General features: G+C 39.1%; 1 protein-coding gene across 17 annotated transcripts in view; it reads right to left on the minus strand.

The window, feature by feature from the left end:
- LOC136423227 (serine/threonine-protein kinase PAK 3-like) overlaps positions 1 to 15,402 on the minus strand; it is a 39,899-nt gene that overhangs the window by 6,226 nt on the left and 18,271 nt on the right. For 4 of the 17 annotated variants that reach the window (XM_066411318.1, XM_066411314.1, XM_066411316.1 and 1 more), the window contains exons 2-16: positions 14,640 to 14,842; positions 14,037 to 14,051; positions 13,582 to 13,629; positions 12,919 to 13,019; positions 11,309 to 11,468; positions 10,760 to 10,818; positions 10,432 to 10,527; positions 10,083 to 10,112; positions 9,488 to 9,653; positions 6,386 to 6,541; positions 4,294 to 4,357; positions 3,819 to 3,867; positions 3,393 to 3,505; positions 2,779 to 2,896; positions 1,155 to 1,254 (exon numbers count right to left, since the gene is read on the minus strand). In XM_066411318.1, coding sequence (XP_066267415.1) covers positions 1,155 to 1,254; positions 2,779 to 2,896; positions 3,393 to 3,505; positions 3,819 to 3,867; positions 4,294 to 4,357; positions 6,386 to 6,541; positions 9,488 to 9,653; positions 10,083 to 10,112; positions 10,432 to 10,527; positions 10,760 to 10,818; positions 11,309 to 11,468; positions 12,919 to 13,019; positions 13,582 to 13,629; positions 14,037 to 14,051; positions 14,640 to 14,814 — 1,450 coding nt within the window. In that variant the 5' untranslated portion in view covers positions 14,815 to 14,842. Of the gene's footprint in view, positions 1 to 628; positions 729 to 1,154; positions 1,255 to 2,778; positions 2,897 to 3,392; positions 3,506 to 3,818; positions 3,868 to 4,293; positions 4,358 to 6,385; positions 6,542 to 9,487; positions 9,654 to 10,082; positions 10,113 to 10,431; positions 10,528 to 10,759; positions 10,819 to 11,308; positions 11,469 to 12,918; positions 13,020 to 13,581; positions 13,630 to 14,036; positions 14,052 to 14,639; positions 14,843 to 15,402 lie in introns of all 17 variants that reach the window. The other 13 variants (XM_066411319.1, XM_066411315.1, XM_066411331.1 and 10 more) reach the window with 11 other exon arrangements.

A 15,402-nucleotide genomic window follows, 5' to 3' on the forward strand; every position in this document is an offset into this window, starting at 1 on the left:
TATCATTCCACACACAAAGAATCCAAGAGCGACAACTGAGTTGTTCAGGCAGGTGACATGCCTCTTGAAAGTGACATCAAAAGAGTGACAAACACATGACGATGTCAGGGTGTGCTACGGAGGTTAGTACGACAGATCTGCAGGCCGACAAGACGGGTGGAGTTCTACTGTTGCCATGGCAACACTCATGCCACCACCTAGCGTGAGGATGACCATCTGTGTAGGGGTCCTACATCTGGACTGTTGTATGAGGCCTGTTTAGTCTCTAAACATAACGTAAAATCTTAACTGTCTTTTCCTATCTAAAATTGTTCCAATTGATGAGCTCAACACAACTCAAATGTACTTCTTATAGTACAAGGAACTATGCCAAATTTCCAATGACAGATCCACCAAATACATGTAGAAGATGCAAAATAGCAGAATTTCTACTTTAATTTTTTTTGTAGCAAGGCACAAATTTTATGAAAACTGGTTAAAACATGAGCTAATTCTTAGTTGGGGTACATTTCAAAAATAATGTTCCTCTCACACTCTCTTGGACTCTACACATGACCTCATTCCAACAGTCCAGACAAGCACCCCCCCTAGCAGGCCACAGACACCCCCCTGGGCTGTCTCTACTCACTGAGCTTGACTGAGCCGTCCATGCCCAGCAGAATGTTGTCCGACTTGATGTCTCTGTGAATCACCTGGTTGGCATGGAGAAACTCCAGGGCTTGCAACACCTGGAGGTGGCAAGGTACGAGAGTCACCTTTAACCTTTGCCCCGACCCTTCACCCCAGCACCTTTCCTGGATGCTCCCATACTGTTGCCTGTTCTGTGATTCACGTTCCATTTTATATGGGGACCAAAGGAAAAATTTATGGCTGTTGTTGGCAAATGTGCAGATGTTGGCACTTGGTGCACCAAATCTGTGTGCTTTTGACAGATTAGCCAAAGAGGCTCAGTGGGCATCACTCCTCCATCAGGGAAGGTTGTCTAGAGTGCCTTTCCCAAGGGAACAGCTTTGGGGCATGGCGAGTATCGAACCCAGGACCTATTGGTTCTGAGCCCAACGCTCTGGCAGCCAACCGACAGCCATGGGGACAACGTGGCACATTATGAGGGCAACAAGGGAAGGTGCTGCACCACACTTTGACCTCGGACTTACTGAGTTTGACATTGCCGTCCATTCCGAGCAAGACGTTGTCGCTCTTAATGTCCCTGTGAATAACACCACTGCCATGCAGGAATTGGAGGGCTTGCAGGCACTGTACGGACGGAACATGGAACAGCCACAAACATGGAGACAGCGTTAGTTCTCAGTTGAGAAGAGAGCATTGTGTACTCCACACACCGGTAATCAAATGCGCCAAAAATAGTTACTCAAGCAACTGCATGGATAAAATTTGGAAACAGTCAGACGTTTCAGACAGCATCTGCTATCTTTCATCAGTGACTAAGGAGAGATCTGGCAGAACCAGGTTTTAAACCAAAACTCTGAATAGATATGTTAATGAAGTGAAGACAATTTCAGATTGTTCAATAGAATAGTAAGTCAAAACAAGGTAATCAAAATGGTCGCTTGGCTTTTGAAATATTTCGGTTGGTACCACTCTTCAACGGAGGTGGTACAAAGTAGAAAATATGATGTATCAAAATCATGGTATTTGTTAAGCAGATCAATGGCTACATTGGGAATATTACGAACCAAAGTTTTAAACCAAAGAGTACTGTAACTGTTACAGTAACTGTTCCTCTTTTTAAGTTGACAGTAAGAGCGAGGTCTCTGTGCCATTGTTAACACATAATATCAAAATATATCTACACAACATGGTAGGGTGAGAACTATATAGTCTTCTACATTCCCACTTCTAAAAAGACATTTTCAAACTCTCATTTTTAAATGACAACCTTTTTAAAGGACATTGAGTGTAAACAAAAGAAACAGATCTTGGAAAAACTGTTTTCGGTAAGTATCTGAGTTAATATCCCATACAATTTGGTGCCAGTTTGTTCAGTCAATGTTTGAAAAGTAGGCATAATTTGTCTAGAACCATTTTTTTCATATTGTACATATCTAACAGGTTTCTTCAATGTCAATTTTCTGAATGACACACAGGGTTGTCTCCAGGACCCCTCCCTCTGTCCCTGGGATTTTTTCTTGGGATGGAAAAAAATTTCCCTCCATCCATACGAAAAACTGAACTTCACGACAGAACATTTATGAAAAACGTATTTTTGTAACCTTACAATGACAGATTTAACAACGAAAAGTGGCTCCCAAACAATGAGTGGGACAGAGAAAGATAGTGCTTTGTACCTAAACCCGTGTTCAGGTTCAGGTCCGGATTTAGATCCAGAGGTTCAGGTTCAGGTCCAGACCTGAACCCATGACATATGTGTGCTAAAAAGATTTTTTTCCTGTTACATGTAAAATTGCATAATGGCATATATTTTACATGCAAGTTGAAAACCATATGATTATGTGAAATTATATAGTCAGCAGTAAACTCAAAAGGTCAGTTTTACAACACAAAATAGCAATGTTTCCATATTTTTCCAGTGCAAATTTCACATTCTAAGGATTAGGTTAAAGATGGTGTAAAACAAAAAGGAGAGTATAAGCGAGAAATTTTCTTTTCAAGTCCGGACTTGTTTTCAGTTTTTTTTTGGACTTGAACCTTAACGTTAGGTCCAGTCCGGATCAGGTCCGGGGTTTAGGTACACAGCACTAGAGAAAGATTTAAAGCTGGAGACAGCCCTGATGACAGAGCTGAACTGTGGCACGTTACCTCTCTACACACGGCGGCGATCTGTCCCTCGTCCATACAGGTCTCCGTGACGACGTCCGTCAGCGATCCTCCGGCCAGGTACTCCATCACTACCCACAATTCCTCTCCAACCAGGTAGCTGTAACAAGAACGGAATAATTGACTTATGATACCTGGCCTATGTCGCCATAACATGAACAGCCTCCATCATAAAAGGTGAAGTATACAACAGGACCAACGTTTCATATCAAATTAAAATGTAACACATGTGGTATGACAGCACTCTTGCCCGCTGTATGCTACATTTAAATCCCTAAATCCTTGACTAGAACTGTGTTAAAGGAAGGGAATGCATTAAACTTAACCATTTAGCGAGTGATAGTTACATCACAATGTTGTTTTCAAACATACAATATGAAGCTGCTACTTTTGGAATTTTTTTGCTTCATCTCTGTTTTCTATTTCATTTAACGATTGCAAAACACTAGGATTTAAAAAAAACTGGAGGACAAGGCAGTAGCCACACAAGACTTAAATCTATGGAGTAAAACCGTTGACCTATACAACCAAGTTGAAGAAGGATCTAAGGTCTAAGGTAAGGTTCTATTCCAATGGAAAGGTAACAATGCCCCCACCTGTCCAGGTAGTTGACTATGTTGGGGTTCCTGTTCTCCCTCATGACCAGGATCTCATTGATGATGAGCTCCTTCTTGGGCTGCTGGGACAGGTTCATCTGCTTGATGGCCACCTGCGGGAGGGGGGCAGTAGGTCATGTCAGGTCAAGGAGAGGAGAGCATACGTGAACATGCACATTTCACAATGCCACCTTCTTTGATAAGGTAAAAGAAAGTTTGCATAATTTCTTGGACAAAATTTCCCTGAAATTTTTGTGTTAAATTTACCTCTTTGTTGTACTGGGAAGATTACAAAATTAATCTATGAATGTGCTCCATATCCACACATGAATACACTTGTCAAATGAATAAGAGGACTTGATGGTGAATTGTGCACTTATGTATTCACAGGCAGATACAGCCTAAAAAGTATCCGCAAACCCTTACCTCCTGTCCTGTAGCAGTCTCAATGGCAGTGTACACTGTTCCTGACGCACTGTTAAAGAGAATTACGACATACTTGTATTACGCATCAAAGTACTTGTGTGAAAACCATGTTCTAATTTTGTTATCTTAAAATTTTGCTGATATTACAAGATCAATATTCGATAGTAATGGTAAAATGTCAATAATGTTTTATGTCATTAAAATGCCACAGTCTTACGCTGTTCAATAGAACACATTTGTTTCTTGACTAACACAGTCACTCTTTCAACTCTTTCCCCTCAAATAACCCTGTGAAAATCCTCCACATAAACTGGAAAAGGTACAATTTTTCTGCTAACCATCACTTCAATTTGTCAACCAAGGTAAATGCTTGAAAACAAAGATAAGAAAAAGCTGCTCGTTTCCTAAAAGCTTGTCTGATATAGAACCCTAATACTATTGATTATGGACAGATAATTTCAAGAGCTGAACTCACCCTTGCCCGATCTTCTCAAACCTGGTGTACTTCCTCTTGGGATCGCCCACGCTCACTATGCTACCTGTGGGGAGGGGGGCGACAACACGTTACCACCTACTGCACTACAGATGTACTGGAATATTGGCAACATAAACAGTTAGTGCATATAGCAGGACATAAGGGAGAGCCCTGTGTACAGACAAGTCTTAACCATCATTAACTGGCATGGTTTTTGTATGTCAGAGAGTCCTAAGAAAGTGTTTAATCTTTCTTCAAACTACTGACAGTAATTCTTTTCTCTTCACATACATTTTTTTGTGGTTCATATTAGTTGTCATGAATAGGCAGTATCAACTTTTTTCCGTAGGAATGAAATACTGTATAATTATATTTACTCTATGCACCTCTACAAGTAAGTCACTGCAAAGGAAAGTCCAACCAACAATGAATTTTATCAGAGTTTATGATTTTCAGTTTTTGTCATAATCAAATTCTTGTCTGTACACAGATGCCAGATTATTGAAGCTGCAACATGGGGCCCAGCACAAGTACGATGACATTAAACAGTCTGCCAATATTCCAGCATTATGATTTAGTGTAGCATAAAACAGGAACAGGACAAAGACAAGGCGGCTTGATATTCCACAAAGGTGTAGTGCAATGATGGTAACCCTGCTATCACTGCAGTTGTTAGAGAAAGGTGTCCAGAAAGCATTTACTTTTATCCTCATTTTTTTTTTAGTTTGAATAAAGATACACAACAAAGCCTCTCCACATTTTTGTTTAGCAGTCATGTAGTGATGTACATAAACTGAGAAACCAAAATGACAAGAAATCATCAGCTAAAGTTGATTGTTTTCCATGTCAGTTATGATAGAATTAGGAGTCACAACTGTAGTGAATAATGCTAGGGTTACATCATACATACACATACTTTATGTATTCTATGGCAAGACAATACTGAATGTCATGCAAAACTGAGATCTAGACTAAACAGTATACACTATGGACACAATGTCAGAGTGGACAAGTCTGGGAAGGGGGGGACCAAAATCACACAGATGGATTTTTTCATGCACTGTGGAAAGAAAAAAAGAAGTTAGTGCTGATCTTATTCCACACACAAGACAGGAACGAATCGTACAAGCACTGGACAGCAAACATATGGCTAGATCATGCAGGGTGGGGCGCCCGAGCTCACGAGAACTGCTTTACGCTACCATATCCTATTTGTGAACCTTCTAGTTCTACATAACTATGACTGTAAGTATTGAGATATTCATGGTAAAACTACATTTATTAGAAAAAGATTTTGTTATGTAGTTTCAATAGTTTGAATTCTTTGACAATGTTCATTTAATATGGATCTTGTTATATACTACATTTATATATCAAGGTCAGGTTATATATAGACATTCCATAATATAGTTACGAAGAGATTCACAATATAGAAGTTTTTGTTGTCTTGATTACTGCAGACCTTAGGAAACAAAATCAAATAAAATATGCATGTGATGTCAGTAACAGATTTGTGTTGTGTTGTATCGATGAAAAATCTGACATCAAGTTTTCAGTGAGATTTTGTATGATACTATACATTTGGTTTGATTATTATTCAAATCGTTTCTGAATCAGCAATCTGACGATTGATTTTCGAATATTCTTTGACATGTTTTGCTTATGTTTACACTGTATCTTACTTCTTATCTATGTTTTCAGCAAACTGTGTTACTAGACAGTGTTGCTTAAGTTACAATCTGCTATAAGTTTTATCTTTTTTCCTTGAGCACCGTTCAATCAAGATTGTGGATGATTTGATGTGTTTTTGGTAGAGAGGGCTCTGTTCAAAAACAACTCAACAGAGTAAAATGTGGACGACCAGCTTTCTGAAAATTCAACAAATGAATAAATACTCCTAGCCTGTTCTCTGTATTGTATCCCTGGTTAGCCTCAGAGCACGGGGCCAGGAGTGCATGCCATGTATGAGAACGGATGGACAGGCAGGCAGGCTGGCAGGCGGGTGGGCAGGTGGGGAGGGAGGGAGGGGGGCGGAGAACTCATGAGAGAGCGGGCGTCATGCATGATCATGAGGAGGAGGAGGAGAACATACGTAATCTCTCCAACATTTCCTCCAAACTCATAGTTTTCTTCTTGTGGGTGTCGTTTCTATTCCGTATGGTGACGGCGCCGCCGCCGCTGCCACTCGTGGTACACGAGGAGGACGTGGGGGAGGTGGTAGAGGAGGGCGGAGTTTTTAACTCCTTGGCTATGGTTGCCATGGCAACGGGGAAGCACAACAGAAAAAGAGAAAGGACAGTCAAAGACAAGAAGTATATACTAGTGTTCCCTCTCAACAGCCCAAACACCCTGGCACCCCTGTTCCCAAATGGACCCTTCCTGATTATATACATATTCAAGAGTCATCTCGGACATTACCACTTTTTGGAAGGGGGTATGGGAAATGAGCTTGTTTTCATAGTTAAGATGTGTATCTTTTTGCTCTTCATGTCACAACACCAGCTACCACTACTAACCATCTAAAATGTAACATTACAATTTCAGCTTATAATCTTTCCCTATATTTAAAATTTCTCAACATCTAGGGTCATGACTAATAGCAACAAAACAGTGTGAATCATTGATAAATGTTTGCCAGTTGAGATTACTACACTTTGCAAACAGGGATGGTCAGGATGTTTGGCAGAGAACACTCTGTACAGTCTACTGATTAGTGGAGATTTTGGAAAAGGAGATGGTTAGTGTGTTGTGCACTAAAACTCTACTGCGGGTTTTGGCATATTCAGGCAGAAATACAAACAAAATTAACCATATAGCCGCCTTGCCTGGAAATATGGTGACTGAAAATGACATTGACTGACATGAAAGAACATTAAACTTTCATGGAGGTACAAACCTGATGAAACATGCTGCAAACACAGCAACTTCTCTTGTTTTGTTCCTTAAATAAGTCATCCTGACCACCCCTTTTCCCAATAGCAGCTGATGATATATGGAGTATATTCAACAGTTGTCTTAGTTTCACAGTCTTTTGCTCTAACAATTACAAAATAGGAACAACTTTCCGAAATACACATAAGAGATACTGTCAAAAATGTAGGATACCTCTAGGTTCAAGAAATGGTCAAGTGAATAGACCATTTAAAGGGATCATTACTTTCTATATATAGATTTTTTGGAAATCATGTAACTCTAGTATTACCCATTCAAACTCCCTGGTCTAAGTTATAGCTACACCCTCTTTTATGCTGCATTTCTAATTTGATGAGATAGGGGGGGCCAGAGTGACAGAGTTATTGAGAGAAAACACTGCATGACACCTTGTTATCATAACTAATACTTATAATCATACATTTATGTGGATGCCAATAAACCTCAAACACCAGCAACACACAGAGTTCCTAGTCATCCTTTCACCACTCCAACTATTCATGCAGACACCTTATTTTGGCTTCTTATAGATAGTAGTAGACATCATAGCAAACACAGAGCCGGACAGTGAAGCCAATCCATTTGCAAAAGAATACCGCTGCGACCTCAGAATAGTAGAGGAAGGTATTATACAGTTTGCAGAAGCAAATTTAAAAGTTTTAAACATGCCGACAGACGGAAACCATTTTTGAAGACAACAGAGGCAGCAAGGTAGAGTTGTCCATGCCTAGGGAAAGGCTTGCTATTTGGGGCACTTTTGTTTGACTGTTTCACTTCTATGTATAGTTGTAGAAGACCTTACGAAAGTCGGTTTTTGTTGTGCAAATAAAGATTGTTGTATAAAACGACCTCATGTCATACTGTCTGGAATGTGATAACTTTTGCTGTTTGCACAAAAGCTTTAATATCTTCTTGATCGGCTCGAGAAAACAGAGATATCTCCTCTCTATTTTCATCAAATTTCTATGCATGGCTCTGAGTTCCTGTATGAAACAGGAGTTTTTTGGCCACTCCAGAAGTTTGGGCAACCCTACACCTGGCTACTCTCGTAGAAAGTATTGAAAAGTACCCCGTATCGATCCTGGCAGGACAGCCGTTAATGTGAAGTGTGGAAACAGGAGGGAAGAAAGACAATGTTTCAGGGAAGTGTTACAAAACAGACTCAGGTATTCTAAAGAAAATAAACTCTTTGCCTTTAGTGCAACTCAACTCTTGCAGGCAAGCTTAGATCTAGAGTTTGCTTTGACATAGAAAGAGTTTGCGACAGCTTGGACCATCCATAAAGGACACAGAATAAAGGGAATGTCCAACACTCATACAGATATTTCAGTCTGCACTAAGACATTTGTTCAAAGTTGCTTCACAGAAAGTAGAACTGTTGTTTTCACTCATTGAAAAATTCTGACGAGGGTATTTCTAAGGTGATAAAGACACAATTTTTTTGCCAAACGTGGATGTTTGAAAACATGTCTATGAAAAGAGGTATGAGTAACTGACCATGCAAGGACAAGGAAAACAAGAGGACAAAACTAAGCAGGATGATTCAAGTAAAAACAACGGCAAAGACAAGGGGCAGACACCTGTGACTGAAAAGGAACTGGCAAATAAATAATTAAGACACAGCTGACCAGACACAAAGACATCTGTTTCCATCCTTTCAGATATCTGTAAGAAGGCATCAGAGGTACGAAGAGAAACAATGTGATCGATCATCATCTTTGATAAAAAATATTTGTGCTCGATGATTTTTTCTTTACATCAAATATGTCAAAACATTGGTGGATTTCTTTTGAACTGAACACAACCATGATATAGAAATGTTCTTCTGTGAAACATCAGCATACATTTGTCAAGCTCAGAAGCCTTCTCACAGTGTCAGTGTCAGGATATGGTAATGTCTGTAGTCTGAGCACAAAATGAACTTTGGAAATATAAGTCACATCTGGTTTTATGCCTCACTTAAGTTCAAAGGTGCATTATACTTGCAAAAGAAATTTCTGATATTATCTTTCAAATTCTGAATGATTTCTAGTAACTAATTTTTTGATAATGCTAAAGTCAGAGTCCTGACAAGAGAAAAATCAGAGCTGAAAGAAACAGACAGAATTTTTTTTTTTCATTCGCCAATGCTGGAGTGCTTGAAAGTTTACTTTGTGCCCAAGATGACCATTGATGTGTAAGACAAGCATTCTTCTCACAGAATCAACCACACAAAACACCTACATGACAGCACTACTCAACACAACATGGCTGTAACACTTACGCAGCTTTTCCAGGATTTCTTCGTCAGTGAATTTCTTCTTCTTGGGCTTCTCTGGCGGCTTCTGTGGTGCGACGTCATTGGTTGCAGGAGAGGGGTGGGGTGGGGAGATAGGGACAGGGGGAGGGGGGGCAGGCAGCTGGTCTCCTATCACTGATCTCGTGTACAACTAGAGAAAAAGTGATCAGGATTTATCGGTCAGACTCAGCGTCTTTTGTTAGCAATAAAATCTGACAGGTCATAAAGTCACAGGTTTAAGCCAAACTTCTTTTCTTGCGAATGAATTGATGAGTTCAAACGTTCATGAAGAAGGTGTTCAGAAAATAGTCTTCCACCCCTTTCACTTCAATTCTGTCTATAATAAAACTTCAGCCTTTTTTGTTATATAAATAATGATAATAACCTTAAACCCAATTAACAGCAAATACAGGAATTGATTTTTGCAAAGAAAACAATTAACAGCAAAAAGATGTAAATAACGCACATGTAATTGCACAGAAAAGCTGCAATCATACAAAAGAGGCAAGAAAATAGAGTGAAAAGGAAGAGACAAGGAAAACAGGAAAGAGAGAGGCAGGCGGTAGATATGCTACCATACCTGAGGCGCACTTTTCAGGTGTGTTGAACACTTTAGTGAGAAGCACAGAGACAGATTAAAGAAATTTAAAGAAGAAGAAATGGAGAAGAAATGTAGACAGGCCACAAAACTATCCACAGCAACTAAAAGAAGAAGCTTACAATGATGTTACAACAAAGTCTTTTTATCCCAAATATTGTTCAACAAACCATATAAAATTATGTCCAAAATTCATGAACTTTCAAGTTCTCTATAATTTTACACACTCTTATTCAAAAGTTTCTTTTACCTCAATAATACCATGATCCATTTACAGTGAAATCCTACGTATACGTGCAAGGTGTGTTTTGTCCAAAGCAGTGGGTCGTACCTTAGACTTGGTGTACTCAGGGCGTGGTGGAGCTACAGGGGGAGGGGCCTCGTCATCTTCATCAGACTCCTCTGGTGCTTGGTTCTGAACCTTAGGCTGAGGGGGATCATGAGTAAGTTAGTTGAACATCTTAGCTTAAACCGCCAAAATGAGTTCTTTAACTTCTGGATCTTTAGGCAACATCAATAGCTCAATTGACTGGCCTCGAACTAAGCTCTTCTATTAATTGTTTCAAGTTTTTGATGTCTATATATAGGTTGTGTTGTCTATAGTAGTTTTATTCCTGACTATTATCATTAAGATTATAAGTACAAGGATAAATCCTTACCGTTAGAACAGCTTGAGTCTGAAATTTATTTTCTAGAGTTGGCCTACTGTTAACTGATGCTGAAAGAATAAAATAAGGTTCTTAGCAATAATAATGTACAGTACCTGTATATTCAAGAGACATATCAATACAGTATCATTATAGTATCCCTACTACAAGCACGCCATTATTAGTATACAACAAAAATCATATGGTTTAGATCAAGGAGGTTTTATATCCTTGTTTAGATTAACAAGCTTTTTGCCTATAATTGTGTTTTATCTATATGCTACAGTACCAACATTTTTATATTGGCAAATACAAAAAATATCTCAGAGCTTAACTTTACATACTAGTCTGACATATAAGCTTCTGACTTTTTGACTAATTCTCAGTCTTGCTCAATTGTTCCAACTTGCACCATGTCCTCAGTCATATACTGGGTGTTAAATGTTATACCAGTCCTACAATCACAAGTTATCTAGAATTAGAAAAGTTCACATAATCATCACTTGACAATCATCACTTAATATCTGCATGATATTGTACTAGAGTTGTGTTTTTACTTACAGACACTCTTGGAGACTGTCATGTACTTAGTTTCACTGATCTCCCTGTCCCTGGAGTCGTAGAACTTCAGCGCGTCCAGAACGGCTTGAGGGTTCTTCTTCTGCTCCATCTTGGAGATGTTGGAGGTCTGAAGGAGCCGCGCCCAAGACTCCGGCATTCCCTACAAGAGGAAGGGAAATACAACAACACACGTTTTAGTTACTGCTATGAAGAGGATTATACAGGTGTTTCTGGTTTAGCATTTTTCAGACATACATACATGCAGGAAGGGAAACAAAAATAATTTTATTCTTATAGAATCTGGTTTTCTTTTTACTTTTCTTTTGCCCTGAGCATTGAGCAATTTTAAGTGGGTGTTCTAAGATTCTCGAAAAAAAAAACAATTGCAGGGAGCTTGTAACATATAAAAGGACAGCGCAACAAAATGAGTCTGGGTTGAGGGCAGACACAGATTAAAATAAAAGATAGCAGGTTTTGGCTGAAAGGTAGCAAAAATAATTCTGACAGGTTGTGGCAAAATGTTTCCCCTCAGTGGCCATAGACAGTTTAAAAAGCTTGGTGTGAAAAAAATGGCATGAGTGACATGACTGAGCGAGGATTGCATGGTTGTGCATTAAAGGTCAGATGAATTAAAACCTTCACATGCAGTGTTTCTTACATTTATTCAAAAAAAGATATGAAAGTGTATTGACTCAACACTTGAAATGTATGCTCAAAGGCAATACAGAGAACACCTTCCTGCTTGCATGCATTTGTACATTTCATGACGAGAAAACAATTCCCTAGCCATGTTGAGCCAGTGAGGAGGTATAGTGTTCAAGCTCCAACCGAGGGGTAAGACTGGCCATGAGCTCTGACCCTTGACCCTTACCTGGAAGTTTGCCTGATGTCAGAGGCCGTAGGTCAACAAAGAGCAACACAAAACAGTAAATGTTTCTGGCAAATCTAAAGGGTAAAATTAATTGCTACACCCTGATATAAGTTTAATACTTAGTATTTTTGTTATTATTTAATTTTAGTTGCTTTAAGGACTTTTGCAAATTCCAGAGAATATTTCTAGTTTGATATACATCTTAGCAGAGGGAATAATTAAGTCTGTACCGCTAGAAGCTTGCTCCAAGTTAAAGCTGGGTGTACATATAGCTGATAATGTATTTTTTTTTTAGTTATGATGATCTTACCTTTATCAACTCACTCTAAACACTTCAAAATTACTGCCTCAAAAACCTTCACCTAACAGATATTGCCATGCCATCCGCAACATTTGGAATATTCTAACTAGACAATTACTCAATGATGTAAAAAAAAAAGAAGGTTAAATGTCTTAAGTTAAGACTGTTTAAGTATACATTAGCATTAACTTGGAAGTACAATATCATCCCCTAAGCATGCTAAAGGTCATTGGTAACCGCATCCTTACATAAATGACAAATGATATGAAAATGGCACTTTTTACCTGAAACCTTTAGCCATGGATACATGGTGACCAATTATTACCCTGAACAAACAACATCCCAATCAGTAGACTTTCTTCTTGTTTATGACTTTTCCAAAGCCATTTTCTGCAGCACAACACAAAACCATATTACATCACCACCAGCCATACTCACAGTGAACTCTCCGGTGACTGCATCAAAGCCTACATGTACGGTGTGCTCAAAATCAGACGGTAACGAGATCTCTGGTCTCTCCTTGTCCTTCTTTTTGGAACCTTAAACAGAGGAATAGAGAAACATTAAGTTAGCTGGATGCTGTGCTTGATCCACAAATGAAAAACTTTCTTGCTTCATAGCTGTGGCATTGTAGGAAAGACACAAATAACATGATGCGTTAATGAAAATTATGTATATCAAGATCATGGATAATAACAAATCATGAATAATAACAAGCTGGAAAACAAGAAGACCAAAAAATCTAAATTAAATGTGAAATGTTTGCTATTCTCGAGACAGCTGTGACAAAAATGTTGTGTACGTTTCCAACAGTCTGGTAAGTTTATGTTGTTTACCAAATGGTTTCTCATTGTGTATCCATTGTGGAGAAAACACTCAAAAACATAACGTATGTGCCAAAAGTTTTAAAACAAGAGTCGACCTGAAAAATCAAAGATTAACATTACAATGTGTCCGTGTATGTGCATGTAAAACTCTAAGCTTTACTTAAAAATCTAAGTAAACAAGAAGCACAGCGTTCTCATTACGGTTCTCTGCTAAGAGAAGCGAGACAGACAGCGCAAACAGAAACAGAAGGAGAATAAGGAAGAGTGTTGTTACGTTTTACGCCGGCTCTGGTGATGGCAAAGTATATGATACTGGCTCGAGCTGAAATGTCAGAGAAGGAAAGGCGTTGGTACGGAAAACTGGACGGACAGCAGAGAGTGGACAAAGGAAAAAGAAAGCAGGAAAGCAAGAAATCATAAAACACTAAACACAGAAAGACATAAGCAGAAGAGTGGTTCGTGTAAGTTCAAGTGTCTAACAATGCAGTGTAAGCTCAGTGTTATCATCAAATGTTAACTAAAAGTTTCAATGGTTGTTAGCAAGGCTGTCTTGCAAGGTTAATGTGGAGGCTGACGAGACAATGTGACATGAAAGTTTCTATAATTTGTTAGAAGGCAACAACACAAACATTCATGGTCTCAGTCTCTAGCTAACAAGGTTTTGGTAATGACAAATGTTAGTACAAATCTCTGGCAGCTTCTCATTCTGTGAAAAACTCTGCCACCTACCTGACAGTAGTCTTTCTGAAAAACCCAAAAATAAAGAATTTAAGACAGCGGCCCCTTTTACACAATACCTTCACTGAACTTAAAAAGCTCTCTTCAAGTAAAGCTAGCCTCTATGAAAATCATCTAACACATCATTTCATTTTCTTTAAATCCCCTCAACAATCTAATTTAACAGTCCTCAGCTCAGCACTACATTTTTTCACATAAATTATGTACCACAGTTGTTGTAACAGTATACATGACCTTGTAATAGGAAACCAATAAATGACAGGACTTCTAAAAAAGAAGTCAAACCCAAAAAGCGTAGATTGTATTCCGTAGCAGTTCTTACTATCTTCGTCACTTGTTTCACTTCTCACCATTGTTAATTTGCAATCTGTATACGTTTTATAAGTATTGTTTCATGTTGCAATTAGCCCTCGGGCAGTAACTTGCAAATAAAATGCATTGTTATTGACAAAACATTCCCTGATGAAACCCCTCAACAATCTAATTAACAGTCCTCAGCTTAGCTTACTACATCTTTTCACATAAATGTACTACAGTTGTAACACTAACAGTATAAATGACCATGCAATATGAAAGTAATAGCTGACAACCAACCTTTGTCATTTGAGGACTGGAAAATGGACTTGAACTTCCCTGCCTTCTTCTTCTCCTCCTGCGGCGCGCTGGGCAGGGGCTTGGAGCCGGGGCTGTGGCTGTCGGACTTCATCGTACTCGTCATTCTCATGGGCGGGGCTGGCGGCTTGTCTTCAACATCCAGCTGGTCGGCCATCGGGAATCACAAACAGGGAGGGAAGGAGCTGGAAAATGAGACAGAAAATGTCAGAAATTGTAAAAATGTTCTGTACTGTGAGTCAGCTCTGCCCGAGAAGACCACTATGGGATGGATAAAATCTGGTCTACGTGGAAACTATAGACAGGATTCTCAATTCACGCACAGGGAGGAAAGGAGCTGGAAAATGAGACAGAAAATGTCAGAATTTGTGTTTGTATTTCAATCAGCGCTGTCTCCAGGACACGTCCCTCCGTCTAGGGACGGAAATTTGGTTCTTGGGATGGACAAAAATTTCACCCCGTCCATGCTAAAAGTCTAAACTTCATGACATGAAACTGATAAAAATGTATTTCCATAAGCTTGAAATGATTTCAAAAGTTCAACAACAAAAACCAACAACATGGGCTCCTAAACGAAGAGTGGAACAGAAAAAATCTAAAGCTGGGGACAGTCCTGATTTCAATCAAAGCAATGACATTGACATTACCGATAGTTTAACCTTTAAAAGCATGCTATGAGGAGTTACAGGTCACATGTGTAGTGATGTTGACATAATCTAGCAGGTGAAAGGTCATTGAGGGAAAA

This window comes from Branchiostoma lanceolatum, chromosome 17 (genome assembly GCF_035083965.1).
Source record: "Branchiostoma lanceolatum isolate klBraLanc5 chromosome 17, klBraLanc5.hap2, whole genome shotgun sequence".
NCBI classification, from domain to species: domain Eukaryota; kingdom Metazoa; phylum Chordata; class Leptocardii; order Amphioxiformes; family Branchiostomatidae; genus Branchiostoma; species Branchiostoma lanceolatum.